Genomic DNA, 13,804 nt, shown 5'->3' on the forward strand with positions numbered 1-13,804 from the left:
TGTGTTAGAGTATTCTGTGGGGACAGCCAGACTGAGGGTACACTAAAACACTCTTGAGCTTTATGTTTGTATTCTGTTTTCTTTCTCTACTTTCTAACTATGTCTAACAACAACATTAAATATGCACAGAATCAAATAAGCTATTTTTATTTGCATCTGCTGTTGAGTGTGTACACACAGTGTGAGTGGGCATGTGTATATAAAACACTGTTTAGAACTGCTAGAGCAGGCTCATTCCAGATCATCCAGTATTAATCCTTGTCATCGTGATTTCATGAACCAGTAATAACTAAAGATGATGTGTGACGAACGTGTGCACAGTGTACTGGGCAGGTGCATAACATAATGGAAGACAGGGATTCTGAATCAGACCAGTAAAACCCACTGATCATATACATCTCTGTTGCAAATTAATTCATGATTCGTTTAGATCATGCTTTCTTCTTTCATAATAGGAGAGCTGGTTTCAGTTTGTTGGTGCATGATGTCTGAATGACCTTTCCAACGAAGCCACTCAGAAAATAAGATTCGGTATACTCAAAAACAATCATGGGGAGACGGCGAGTTTGATGCTCGTCAGTGCCGGGAGCCTGAGGGGACAAACATGGCTGTGTTGTGAGGGAGGGGGGGGCCAGCAAACCCCCTCTCCCGTCAGGTACGATGACCTTGGCCAATCACGGGCATCCGTGAGCTCACGCATCAGAAGGGGGTGGATAATGCCGTCCTCCACGTGTGCTGTGCCACAGACTGACGTTACGTGAACCACAGCTCGACAAGACATGGTGTTTGGCTGCATGTGTCTTGGAGGAAGCAAACGACAGCTTTTGTTGGCAGTGGTTGTGTCTCATGGGAGAATTACCTGACAGATGGCAGTTAGCCATGACTAAAATAGGGAGAAAAATCTGAAAAACGTAGTTATAGTTAAAAAAAAGATCAAAGTAATTCATACCAATTATTGCTACTTAATATGAATATACTGTCGAACAGTGTTAATGGGACAAATTATTATTTTTTGTTATTAATAAAATTATTCAAATTTTATACATTTTAAAAATAGTTTAAGCAGTTTCTGCACAGCATGTGTGTTGGCAAGTCTCAATGTGTGAGATTGCATAACCGATTCATGCTACTGCCATCTGGTGTACACACAAGGAAACCACAATCCTAGAGGAGAGTAATACCGTACATTAAGGGTAAAGTGCACCAAACTTTGCACGCTCGACGTGCATGACTCAAAGAACGTTACATAGAGGCTTACCCACTCACTCATGACTTTAGTTGGAACAAGCCATGTGGAAACCTAATTGAAAAAAACAGAGGTGCGCTGATCAGAAAATACAGCCCTTCGTTTCACAAAAGAAATGAGCCTCCTAACAAACCTGCCGTTACCTCTTCAACATAACTAACCATCATCTTGAGGAAGAAAAGTGGTTAAATAATAGTTAATCCCCCCCAAGTTTGACGGAAGCAGCTCAGGAAATAAAAGGCATCTAAGGTCGGTCATGGTGTCAACCATACACAATGTGATTTGGTTAAGAATTTCCATATGCTAACCTTATAAAATTCAGCTTTGCTAAAAATCCTTGCACCTTGTTGGGGTCAAAACTGGAAAATATATAAACTGAGAAAGTAGGTCACCATTTTTAGCCTTGCTGTCCCTTACAACTTTGACTTCCAACAAACATTTGCTATCCTCTAGACAAGATTTCCTTGAATCAACACTTTAAAAAAGGAGGTCATTGTTCATCGCTTATATACATCATATAACTGGCCTGGTTTGCAAACTGGTCAAACACTTGCATATATGTGCCTTTATAATTAGCCAATGAATCAAATGAATAAAAAAAAAAAAACCCATTTTAGCACATGTACTTTCATGATGACTAATAAATGTATTTATTTTATTTTTAATTATTTATGACTTGTGGAATGCAAGGGCGTTCCATACACTGCTTTCTGCCATACAACAGGAAAAACGATTCAAACAAAACATGAACACATTCAGGCTGAGAGGGGCAGAGCGCAAGTCTGATGTGTCTGGTGGTCAGCTGCCTCTCACCTGACCACGACCAAGAACAGGACAGCACTTTACACTTAAAACTGGAGTTCACTGCAGTTTTCAATCGTAGTTCTTACGGAAACAAAAGATAGATTTGGGGTCGACTGTTTCAATCAGATTCTACTGCTTCAGCCATTTTACGTAATCATTTCAACAAGTTTCATGTCACTACTAAACACAACCCCCCCCCAGACACACAGACGGCAGGATTCCCCCCCGGATAATGTCCCACTGGTGAAAACCCTTGAGGGAGTCTTATTTCAGCCACAGAGAGAGCTAGACCGATATCCAGCTCTCTCTCGGCAAGTCGCATGTCGGTTCTTCAGACGCAGGTGTGGATCCCAGCCGCCCGTGTTTCGCCCACGCCTCCGTGGCCGTGCCAGGAGGGGGGCGCGTGCGCCCGCCTCACTGCGGCAGCTGCAGGAGCGTGTTCTGCCCAGAGGGGAGGTACGTGACGTTGCGGGAACGGCTGAGCTGGAAGGCTATGTCCTCGGCTGCCTCCAGCTTCCTCAGCTCCACCAGGCCGTCGCCCGCCTCGGCCAGGGAGTTGGCGATCAGCAGGGCCGCCTGGGAGTCCCCCTCCGCCGAGATGATGGCCGCCTGCTTTTGCTGCTCCGCCTGGCACACACACACACGGACACGCCTCAGGTCAGCTTCCAAATATAAAGAGAGCGCCTGCTGCTTGTGCTCCCACACACAGTTTACAGCTTCGATGATTTACATCGCTACAGATTAAAGTGACGGCGCATGAATAAGAAGGAAGAAAGGAAGGGCTCAAATTCTACCGCTAGAGATGCTACGTCAAGGCGATGCAAATCGCGAGTTACTGCTCTTACCTGGGCAACTGTGTGAGATATGCTGGCATTAGGGCTGCCACAAACTATTATTTTTATAATCGACTAATCACCGATTAATATTTATGATTAGTCGACTAATCGGATCATACGTTAATTTAATATAAAACATACAGCTTATCGCACTAGAATGCAACGGCTATTATATAACCATTAGATTTCACCTATATGCTAACTAAAAATAAAAACAATTTAGATCATAGTTCATTAAACCTTTAATGAAATATGCACCTTGTTGCAACAAACAATTATTAAAATAAAGATAAGGCACTGGCTTAAACACAAAAATAAATATATTAATAAAGAATTTTTTTTTTTTTTAGGTTTTTCTTTCATTTGTCTCTGGCATCAAACTTAGCTACATTTAAATCAAATTAGGTAGGTACCTGAAACTAAGGAATTATTCACAAAAATAAAATTTTGGTCTCACTGACGTTACAGAAAACACATGAATACGTGCTAAGGCTAATGAAAAATCGCTAATGTTAACTTTTACAGCTATCACGATGAGTAAGTACTAAGTTAACGCTCTGTTTACGCTAATTTTAGCAGCTAACTAGTAAATTAGATTATAGAGATGACGGTCCCTCTTCATCACCGTCACAATCAGCAACAATCTTTTCAGGTGCTCGTGCATCACGGTTGTGCTGCCGTGGAAGGCAAGTTCTGCCATGCAGATATTGCATTGCACACGTTTCAGAATCCGGCTACGGAACTCAAAAGTGTGGGATCACTTTAAGAAAATGATCCCACACTTTTGAGTTCCATAGCCGGGTAGCCACGATACCAGAGCCTGTCTGTATAATGTCCTGGGATGTCTTTTCCACTACTGCGCATGTGTGTCAAGGACAGAATGGCAGACGCAGCAGTAGAAAGGGAGGGAAAATTTGGAGTTTGGAAGGAAAAAAGTAAAAAATAAAAAATAAAAATAAAAAAAATAAATAAATAAAAAAAAAAAGACGCATCGACTACTGAATTAGTCGACATAATCGTGACTAGTCGACTAATTATGGAAGTCCTAGCTGGCATGCAGACAAAAGCCTTCCTTACCTTCTCTACGACGAATCTTGCCCTTTCAGCCTCCTGCTGTGCCACCTGCTTCATCTCGACAGCCTCCGTGAACTCTTTACCGAATGTCAAGTGCGTCTGGAGGAGGAGGAGGAGGAGACGGGGGTTAGTGCAACTCCTTAAACCGGCGAGTAGGGGAGGGGTAAAGGAGACGAGGAGTTAAGATTACCAGGGAGACGTCGTCGAGGATGAGGCCGAAGGTGGACGCTCTCTCCGTCAGATCTTCACTGACCTGCCTGGACACCAGCTCTCTCTGAGTGATCAGTTCTCCCGCGTCAAACCTGGCCTTGGGATGCACACACACGAGCACACGAGAATATGCATGTGCACACGCACACAGAGATAAATGATTACCAATAAGAACACGGTCGGGAAAGCTCATTTTTACAGCTCTAAAAACGAAAGCATTACTGCTACTCACAACAACAGACTTCAGCACTTCGGTGGTGATGGAGGGAAGCACTCTTTCATCGTAGTCTTCACCGATGCTGGTGAAGATCCTTGGCAGCTGGCCAGCTACTGGTCTGAAGAGAATTCTTAGAGTGATGTTTACGTTCTGCAGGTCTACCGGAAAAAGGATGAGGAGGGCAATGCAGAGTACGTTAGTTTTCACGCAGAAGACACTGAACAATCAGATATTACACCCAGCTAAGACTGTATACATCAATCTTGGACATAACAGACTTTTCTGTGTACTGGATCAGATTATGCTACAAACCCTCTGAAGACACGATCATGAAAACATGTTTGTGTGTCTCACGGTTACCTTTGCTTCCAGTCACGACTGGCACATTCCGGGGACGGGACCGACAATCAAAAATGATCGGCTTCTGCACCCAGGGAATCAAGAAGTGGGTCCCTTCCCCAACCACGTCATCCTGGACTCCTCTAAATCGGTCAAAGATGACAGCCCTGTGGCCGGCATCCACTGAAGATATGCACAAGTACAGATACTGCATCAAACCCAAACGGCATACATATATAAAGTTACAAAAACTAACCAGGGATCAAAATGTCAGGTTTTCTCCATCATAATTCAAAAAATGTCCCGCTTAATAGTGTGATGTGCTGCTGAATTAGAGACACTCAATGGTCCTCAATTCAAACTACAAATGTAAACTAGTAAAACAACTAAGAAAAATCTCCGCTTTTAGAAGGGCTCCATCAAAGCACTTACCGTTATATAGGGCAGAGTTTACCACACCTCCTCCGATGGCCAAGGCCAAGCCCAACTTTCCAATGGACTCAAACAGCTTTGCCATGGCGATAATGCGACAGTTCTGTGGGGAAATCATGTTTTAATGCACCATTTGACAGTATGAGGGTGATTTTAAAAAGACAGTTGGTCTAAGAGGCCTTCTCTCCCCACGGTACACGAAGACAACTGGTCTCGGTGAAGAGAAGAACTAAACGAGGCCTGCACGTTCACGGAGAACTGTAATTACTATGATGTTATTAATTATGATTATGATGGTTATTAATTATGATTATGATGATTTATTGAAGTTTAAATTCACAGCCAGCGCTGCTGTACCTGCAGTCACGCTTCAGACACCACACGCCCCGTTAAAGACACACAACTAAACACGGTGCGCGGACTTAACTGTACGAACACTAGGCGATATATAACGAACAGGTCTTCATAAAAAGCCTTAAAGTATTAGAGGATAAAACAGCGACATCCTTACACAACGTGACTCCCACACTTGTGATGTTTCACCGTGACCTCCACTCGAGCCGACGCAGGAACGCGTGAACTTTCGTGTCTTATGCGCCTGCGCGTGTCGTTCAACAACGAGCATTCTGATTGGACACTTATTCGTTCGAGCTTTTTGGCCCGTTAGTATCGAGGTACGTTATTGTGTCATACATATACTGACGTTTGTCAGGGGTATTGTAGTATCCGACCAAAACTATTATGTAGGAAATAATACAACATAAAAATAAACAATTATAGGTTTTATTAATTACTTATTTAGGGACCTCATAGAATACACTGATTAATAGAATACATTGTCATTAAAATTGAAATGCTTGACATTTGGCGGCAATAATGTGATTTCTGAGTGTCTTTGTGGTGTATTTTGAGCTGTGCTGTAGTCTACATCCAGCAATATTACATGCAGTTATCTCCTGGCCTTTACGGTCTGTATGATTTAGATCATTACAACTCGTTCACGCAAACTCGTTTGATTGCGTATTGTTTATTAGTTTAATGAATTAATCGATAATAACAACAATAGTTAGTATTAGCTATTATTAATAGCAGTACCACTACTGTTAGCATAAGTAGAATAAGAATGCTCTTTAGCAAACCATTTATTTTAAACATATAGGTGATACACATCCTGTCACACACAGACATCACAATTCATAATAACATAGAATTAAGACAGGGTTGCCAACTTTTGACGTTCGCTTGGAGTGAGATTTTTTAACCTGGAGCCGGTGGCGAGTGTATTTTGTTGAGCGGGGGGGGGGGGGGGGGGGGGGGGGGGGGGTGGGTGTGGCGAACGAAAGTTGTTGAGCGGGGTGGCGACCGTAAAATGGACACAGATTCAGTGTTATATCGCCGGTGGATGGCACCAGAGCTAGCGAACTAGTAACGTATTGAATCATATATGTGGATCAGAGGTAAATAAACTGGATATTTTTTTTCGGCGTGAGATATCGGAAGTGTGGCGTGAGAGCGTGTGAAAACGGTCAAATGCGTGTGTCTCACGCTCAATGCGTGAGAGTTGGCAACCCTGATTAAGAAACAATAAGAAATGTAATTATCCCATGGAAACCTGCTAAATTCATGAAGTGATCAGGGGTTGGACATACTTTCTCCATCATGTTTTCACAAAGTCTGTCCCCAGAACACACGGACAGCATATGATTATTATGTGATCTGGACTATAATGGAGTCTCAGACATATACATGGCAAGGAAAAAGTTGCAGAAACATTTTCCTCTCCTAAAACAACCCATCCTTTGATGAATCTTGTTAAATTTTGAACATCACATCTATTTTAACGTGTTCTCTGGCCATGCCGCAATACCCAAATGTTTCTTACCACATGTTTGTTTTGAACTGAGGCCAAGGAAACTCATACAGTAAAAAAAAAAATTAGTTATATGGCATTGACCAACCTGGCTCTCATTCTCACATGCCCAGGTGAATATCAAGCCACTCCACTTATGCATGTGAAACAGATATACAGTGCATCCACTAAGTATCCATAAACCTGTCTATATAAGGTCCTGCAGTTGACAGTACATGTCAGAGCACAAACCAGGCCATGAAGTCCAAGGAATTGTCTGTAGACCTCAGAAGACAGAGTTGTATTGAGGCCCAGATCTGGGGAATGGTACAGAAACATCTCCGCAGCACTAAAGATTCCAATGAGCATGGTGGCCTCCATGATCTGTAAATGGAAGAAGTTTGGAACCACCAGGACTCATCCTAGAGCTTGCTGCCCAGCCAGTCTGAGTGACCGGGGCTCCGGGGCAGAAGGGCCTTAGTCAGGAAGGTGAGCAAGAACCCAAGGGTCACTCTGATAGAGCTTCAGCATTGCTCTGTGGAGAGAGGAGAAACTTCCATAACAATAACTATTTCTGCAGCACTCCAACAGTCAGGCATGTATGGCCAGATGGAAGCCACCCCTCGACACAAGACTGCCCATCTGAAGGACCCGAGTGCTCTGTACCTCAGACTAGATCCACACGAAAATTAGATTAACAGGATGTAATTTGTAAATAAGCACATAAATAAATAACTGTATTTGACAAATAAAACCTTGAACATGGAGGCAGTTTTCTTCAAATGTTCTGCCTTAGGATGCTGAACTCACTGGGATTCAAGGTTACCCAAACAAAAAGGTGCATTTTCAGCTTCCACTCAGAAGAAAACCCTGAGAAGTCAGCAATACCCCCTGCTTGGGGCAGTGTGTGTGCTGCCCTGTCCATCTTCAACACTTGTGACAACTAGTCAACCTTCTAGTTGGAAAGATCCAGGAGGGCAAATCATTCCAAATACGCGTAATAAGCGGAGGTTATAGAAGGGGGCAGTTCACTTCAGCCTGAACTGGTATGTCCAGACATTACAGTCTCCATTCTATTGTTTCTTATGGACCTTGCGGTTCAGATCAAACAGAAGACTGGCTTTTTTAATCCTCAAAAATACATTCTCTATCAGTCCAAGATGTCACTGTATAATGAAAAAAAGAGATGTCACTAGATAGGAAAAAGTAATTATCTGGAAAAGTGAAACTTGTATAAGCTGTAAAATTATACCAAGTCGTACTTCTGAATTATAATATCCCATAAGACCAGCTCTGTTCTCAATAAAACCTTTTTCAAATATATCCGGGCCACTAGATGGCGCCAGTGCATTTTGGTTCTGCTGTTCTCTTTTTTTTCTTAGTCCATTATTCCATCATAGGTACAGTATTAGTGGGCGCCCAGGTGCAGGGGGTGTAGTAATAACTGATGATGAAGTGCTTTTGTCTCATTTTCCCATTACTCATTTGCCAGTGACAACTACCTTTCACTGACATACATAAATATAAACAGAAACCTAGAATGTCTAGTATTGAATGAACAGACGATGTTTACTTAAGACCAGATGGACCAAATAAACAGAGTAAAAGAGTCAACATTATTTTTTCGCTGTGTGCTGTGATACCAAGTTAAAGACTGTTTGTGAAGTTTGTGAATACTGTGAACGGTAGCCCTCTCATGCAATAAGGTCAATAAAAGAGCGCGCGCTCTCTCTCTCTCTTTCTGTATTCATTTTTCCTGTCACTGTGAGGGTGATAACTGGGTGGACTGCATGCAATTTTGAATTCATTTATTACACATGGTCAGTTAAATCTAATCAGTAAGCAGCCTAAGTTAAAATTAACATCAAGTGACACTGAACAGTTGGGGATTTAAGGAGGAAAATTTGAGGAAAATTAGGAGAGATTTGATCCTATCTTGTGAGCCTATGTTCTAACCAAGGCCTTTCTTATTGAAATCAGATGTACAGTACATTTCTGAGAGTCTCCTGGTCCAGTCATTTCAATGTGTTGGGAACACCTTTATTTGTTTTAATAGGTGCAATTCTCTTGTAATTCAAAGGCATAGCTAATCGTTAATGATGGCTACTAAATGTACTGAGCATTCAGAAATAGCATCAGTGAAAAAGAACACTGCCATAGACAAGCAGTGAACAGTGTAGGCGGGCTTCCTCTGTAGGCCAAAAAAGGCAGCAGATCAATTAGCAATTTGGCAGTTGTCTTATATTCAACAATCAAGGTTCTGTTTGTTTCAGCTTGAATGCATTAGATGGCATTGCAGAGGCAGGCCTGGTCATTCATTGTGAATGTCTTCGATATTTCACCGCAGCTGCCATGAGGTTTGCTGTGTGACTGCATCTCCTTGGAGCAAATAGTGGCCTGATGTCTGGCTAATTCTGAGTTAAGGTTGGAGAAGAGTCACAGTATGCAGAGAGTTAGGAGGCCAGTTAGTTCATCACAATACATTAGTGAGCAATTTCACCAGCGGTTCAAAAACAGAGGTTCAAAAGAATCAGTGCATTAATTAAAAAATAGATTAAGGAGTTTATCAGAGAGAAATGTTCTTAATCAATTAAAAAAGATACATGAAAAAGTAATAAAGACAGTTCAGTTTAAATATTTCCAGAAGTAACCTATTCTTTCTTTCATATACATCGAATATTATTTTCACTTACCTGTGCAAGATCAATGAAGGATAAGGCCCAGCAGTTTTCTATTACAGTAAATGAAAGAAGTGAAATGAAATGAAAGATCTTTCAGAAGTGGCCTTAGAAAAATATTTACATTGGTTAAACTCGCTTTTTCATATATATACAGTATTTATATACAATATATCTATCTATACTATCAAAAGTACACTATTGTTAGGTCATGTTAGGTCATGGCAGCGTTTCTCAAAGTGTGGGGCGTGGGTATTGCAGGTGGGGCGCAAGCAATTGGAAGAAATTAACCTTTTTAAGCCTGTCATTTTAATGCCTGTTCGTTTTGCATAAGCCCCGGATGTTTAAAATGTCTGTGGAACAGTGTGAACCAGGACTAGAGTCGGCCCTTTAATGAATTTGTACCGCCCCCCCAGGTCAACAAATTACATCCCCCCCCCCCGATTGTATGTATTTTGGATTCTGCTGTTAAGATGCGAATACAGACGCTGAAGATATTTGCTCAGCTTTGGTCCCACTGTCTCAAGTTTACTGCTCTAAGGCAGTAAGTAATTCAGTCTTATTCATTTTGGTCATAACAAAGAGTATAGCAAATGTGTAATACGTGTATACGTGTATATGTGTAATACGAGTATATGTGTAATACGAGTATATGTGTAATACGTGTATATGTGTAATACGAGTATATGTGTAATACGAGTATATGTGTAATACGAGTATATGTGTAATACGTGTATATGTGTAATACGTGTATATGTGTAATACGAGTATATGTGTAATACGAGTATATGTGTAATACGTGTATATGTGTAATACGAGTATATGTGTAATACGAGTATATGTGTAATACGAGTATATGTGTAATACGTGTATATGTGTAATACGAGTATATGTGTAATACGTGTATATGTGTAATACGTGTATATGTGTAATACGAGTATATGTGTAATACGAGTATATGTGTAATACGAGTATATGTGTAATACGTGTATATGTGTAATACGTGTATATGTGTAATACGAGTATATGTGTAATACGAGTATATGTGTAATACGTGTATATGTGTAATACGAGTATATGTGTAATACGAGTATATGTGTAATACGAGTATATGTGTAATACGAGTATATGTGTAATACGTGTATATGTGTAATACGAGTATATGTGTAATACGTGTATATGTGTAATACGTGTATATGTGTAATACGAGTATATGTGTAATACGTGTATATGTGTAATACGTGTATATGTGTAATACGAGTATATGTGTAATACGAGTATATGTGTAATACGAGTATATGTGTAATACGTGTATATGTGTAATACGAGTATATGTGTAATACGTGTATATGTGTAATACGTGTATATGTGTAATACGAGTATATGTGTAATACAACTCTGGATAAACTCGGCAGCTTCATGCTCATACTCAGAATCTTTTGTTTTTTCAATCAGTAAGGACAGAATTATCTTTGATTTATTTTTATCGTGTGAACTGTACTGGCAACCCTCACATGGAAAACATTATTTATCTCAGATCCATACTGAGTGAGGCCAGGCTGTTTCAAGGCAATACAACTAGTTTTTTTCCATTGATGTAGGCCCTTGAGAAGACACACAAAGAATTCAACGCCCCGCGTAATGATAATAATTCTGCATGACCACCATATGCTGTATTAATGCATATACAGCAGTGCCATCTACAGGCGACTGTCCACTGAACATCTGATATGGTTATTATCAAAGGTTGCTGGAACAAACTATGTTACATCTAAATAAGTCTCAGGTGCAGTAAAACATAAAAGGTTGGAGTCATGATAGGTACAACAATTACTTAGATGAGCCCTGTGCTTTCTTCCATTTGCTGTAAGAGTATTGTTTAACAACATTATTGCTTTGGCCATCATATTACGTTTCTGACATAATGTTATTATGGGCACTGACTGCAGTAGCCACTAAAAGATCAAATATTAATGAGGACAGTCTGACTCCATTTTGTACACATACATATGGAATAATAATCAGAATATACATCTTATTTTTGTATGCATAGTAATATCTAAAACTTATATAATCACATGGCAAGAGTTGTGGAGTAGTGGATGCAAGTCACATCAAATGTTTGTTTGCTTGGAGCAACTTACGACATCCTTCCAAGCCATCAACACCATGAATGGTGGGTGAAGACCCTACTTGTAAATGATGTAGTGGAGGTATTGTAAAAGGGCCTAGCGGTAATTGTAAAGTGGTTAGGTTTGTGTGCCGGGGCAATGTATTGGAGAGTGAACGCAGGCTATGAATATCTGTAGATGGGCTTATAAGCGATATTTGAAATTGCTAGCGGTAGTAGGTAAAAAGTGACAGGTCCCACAGTGCATTGAACTAACTACACCGGGGCCAGATATGGCGGTGTGAGTACACACGAACGTAAATAGATAGTTTAATTTATAGAGTTAATAATTCCATCTGAGGATGCCGTAGCCTAGATGAAAGTTTGTGAGGAAGAATGCAGATTTGGTGCTTGTGGTGTGTAGATGATCGGTGCATTTCAGTGTTGCCACCTGTCCCGGTTTTCCCGGGACTGTCCCGGCTTTCACGTGCCTGTCCCGGTTTTCCCGGGCTGTCCCGGTTTTTCTTCTTTTTAATATTCGGTCCAGGCAAAAAAACTAGGTTAGTTCAAATCGCGATTCAGACTGTTTCTGCACACTTTAAATCTGTTTTTTTTTCTCTCGCTGTGTTCATTTTAAACCCCTCCGGTAACGTTTTACGTTCGCCGCCGCAAACACCCCGCTCAACAACTTACGTTCGCCCCCCTTCCGCCCCCCCCCCCCCCCCCCCGTCAACAGATTACACTCGCCACCCTGTGTCGGTATAAAAGTGTCCTTGTTTTTTGTCAGACCTAGGTGGCAACCCTAGGTGGTAGATGTAAGTGCTGGGTATCTGTAGCCAAATCTGCCACTTCTTTGCTTATGCAGTTGGGCTTTACATGCGGAGAATTAAGAGGTAGTTGTGAAGGGGTTATCAGAAGTAGCTGAAATGGCTTGTCAGTGGCTGTGGATAAAGGGAACGCAGACTAGCACAGTGAGAAAGTGGAACGGCTGTGGTGTTTGGTGTGTTGGGTACGTGGAGGAAACTCATATCAGGCTGTACTGAGCTCACAGCACATATCTAAGTGCTGCATGTGTCCATGTTGACGAGGGAGGGAAGCAGGGACGTCTCCGAGCTTTGACCAGATACACGGCTAGTTGAGCAATTGACTCGTCAACTAGATCACTGGAGTCCTCCAAGGGCAGGTGAGTTATCCAAAGGAGCAGAGGGACACCTAGTGGAAAATACAGAGAATTACACAGAATTAGAAAAATTAGAGCAAGCTAGTTAAAGTGCCTTTAGAGAATTCTGTAGGGTGTTTAATATTTCACACCACCACCTTCCAGTCGCTCTTTGCTCCCAAGACCAACCTCATTTGTTGCTTGGAGTTCTTCTTTGTTAAAAAGTACATTTTGATTTAAATAATTGCCATTCTGCTCATCCTCAGCTTTGGAAAATTACAAATTACTTCTGTGCTCCAGCCTCAATGACGCACAACACAGTTGCTCAACATTTACCTGGGGAAATTATTCCAAGATTTGGCATTCCTAAGATAACCAGCACAGATTATGGCAGCCATCTTGTAAACAGCATGATTAGCAGACCCCACCAAACAACTGTGTGTACGACCTACAATCAGCAGGACTGGTAGATAGAGCAAATAGGACAATCATATTTGAAGTGGTGAAAACAAGCCTGGCCTCTGACTGACAGAATTGGGTAGTATTACTCCTTGACACATCCACGGCCAGAGTGCTTACAAGTGATTCATGTCTGTGCGTTATTTTTTTATATTACCATCTGAGAGCCAGTTTACCTCACAAAAGAACCAGTGAAACCATGAAGGTACATAAAAGAAAGTGTGAAAGTGCAGTAAAAGTAGCTGGAGTGAACCTGTGGATTCTCCACTTTAGTCCAGTCGAAGAGCCTGGTTGCTCTGTCAGTTACATCACTGAACTCCTGAAGACACAGAAAGGACAGAGTGAAGTGCTTGTAACCTCTGACAGCCCTACCACATCCATCACAACAAAC

The 13,804-nt window shown here is 41.4% G+C and overlaps 1 protein-coding gene across 2 annotated transcripts; it reads right to left on the reverse strand.

The window, feature by feature from the left end:
- Positions 1 to 1,869: 1,869 nt before the first annotated feature.
- On the reverse strand, positions 1,870 to 5,828 carry phb (prohibitin). 2 transcript variants are annotated; one of them, XM_076997168.1, is made up of 7 exons: positions 5,670 to 5,828; positions 5,159 to 5,261; positions 4,748 to 4,909; positions 4,403 to 4,545; positions 4,151 to 4,267; positions 3,964 to 4,059; positions 1,870 to 2,677 (listed from the first exon to the last, which is right to left on the reverse strand). In XM_076997168.1, exons 1-7 carry the CDS (start codon positions 5,781 to 5,783, stop codon positions 2,465 to 2,467), a joined length of 948 nt encoding a protein of 315 aa, XP_076853283.1. In that variant the 5' UTR covers positions 5,784 to 5,828; the 3' UTR covers positions 1,870 to 2,464. The 2 variants fall into 2 exon arrangements, with proteins under 2 accessions (XP_076853283.1, XP_076853284.1); XM_076997169.1 differs by lacking the exon at positions 5,670 to 5,828 and adding an exon at positions 5,516 to 5,663.
- Between the last annotated feature and the right edge of the window lie 7,976 nt (positions 5,829 to 13,804).

The sequence above is a fragment of the Brachyhypopomus gauderio genome, chromosome 2 (genome assembly GCF_052324685.1).
Source record: "Brachyhypopomus gauderio isolate BG-103 chromosome 2, BGAUD_0.2, whole genome shotgun sequence".
NCBI classification, from domain to species: Eukaryota; Metazoa; Chordata; class Actinopteri; order Gymnotiformes; family Hypopomidae; genus Brachyhypopomus; species Brachyhypopomus gauderio.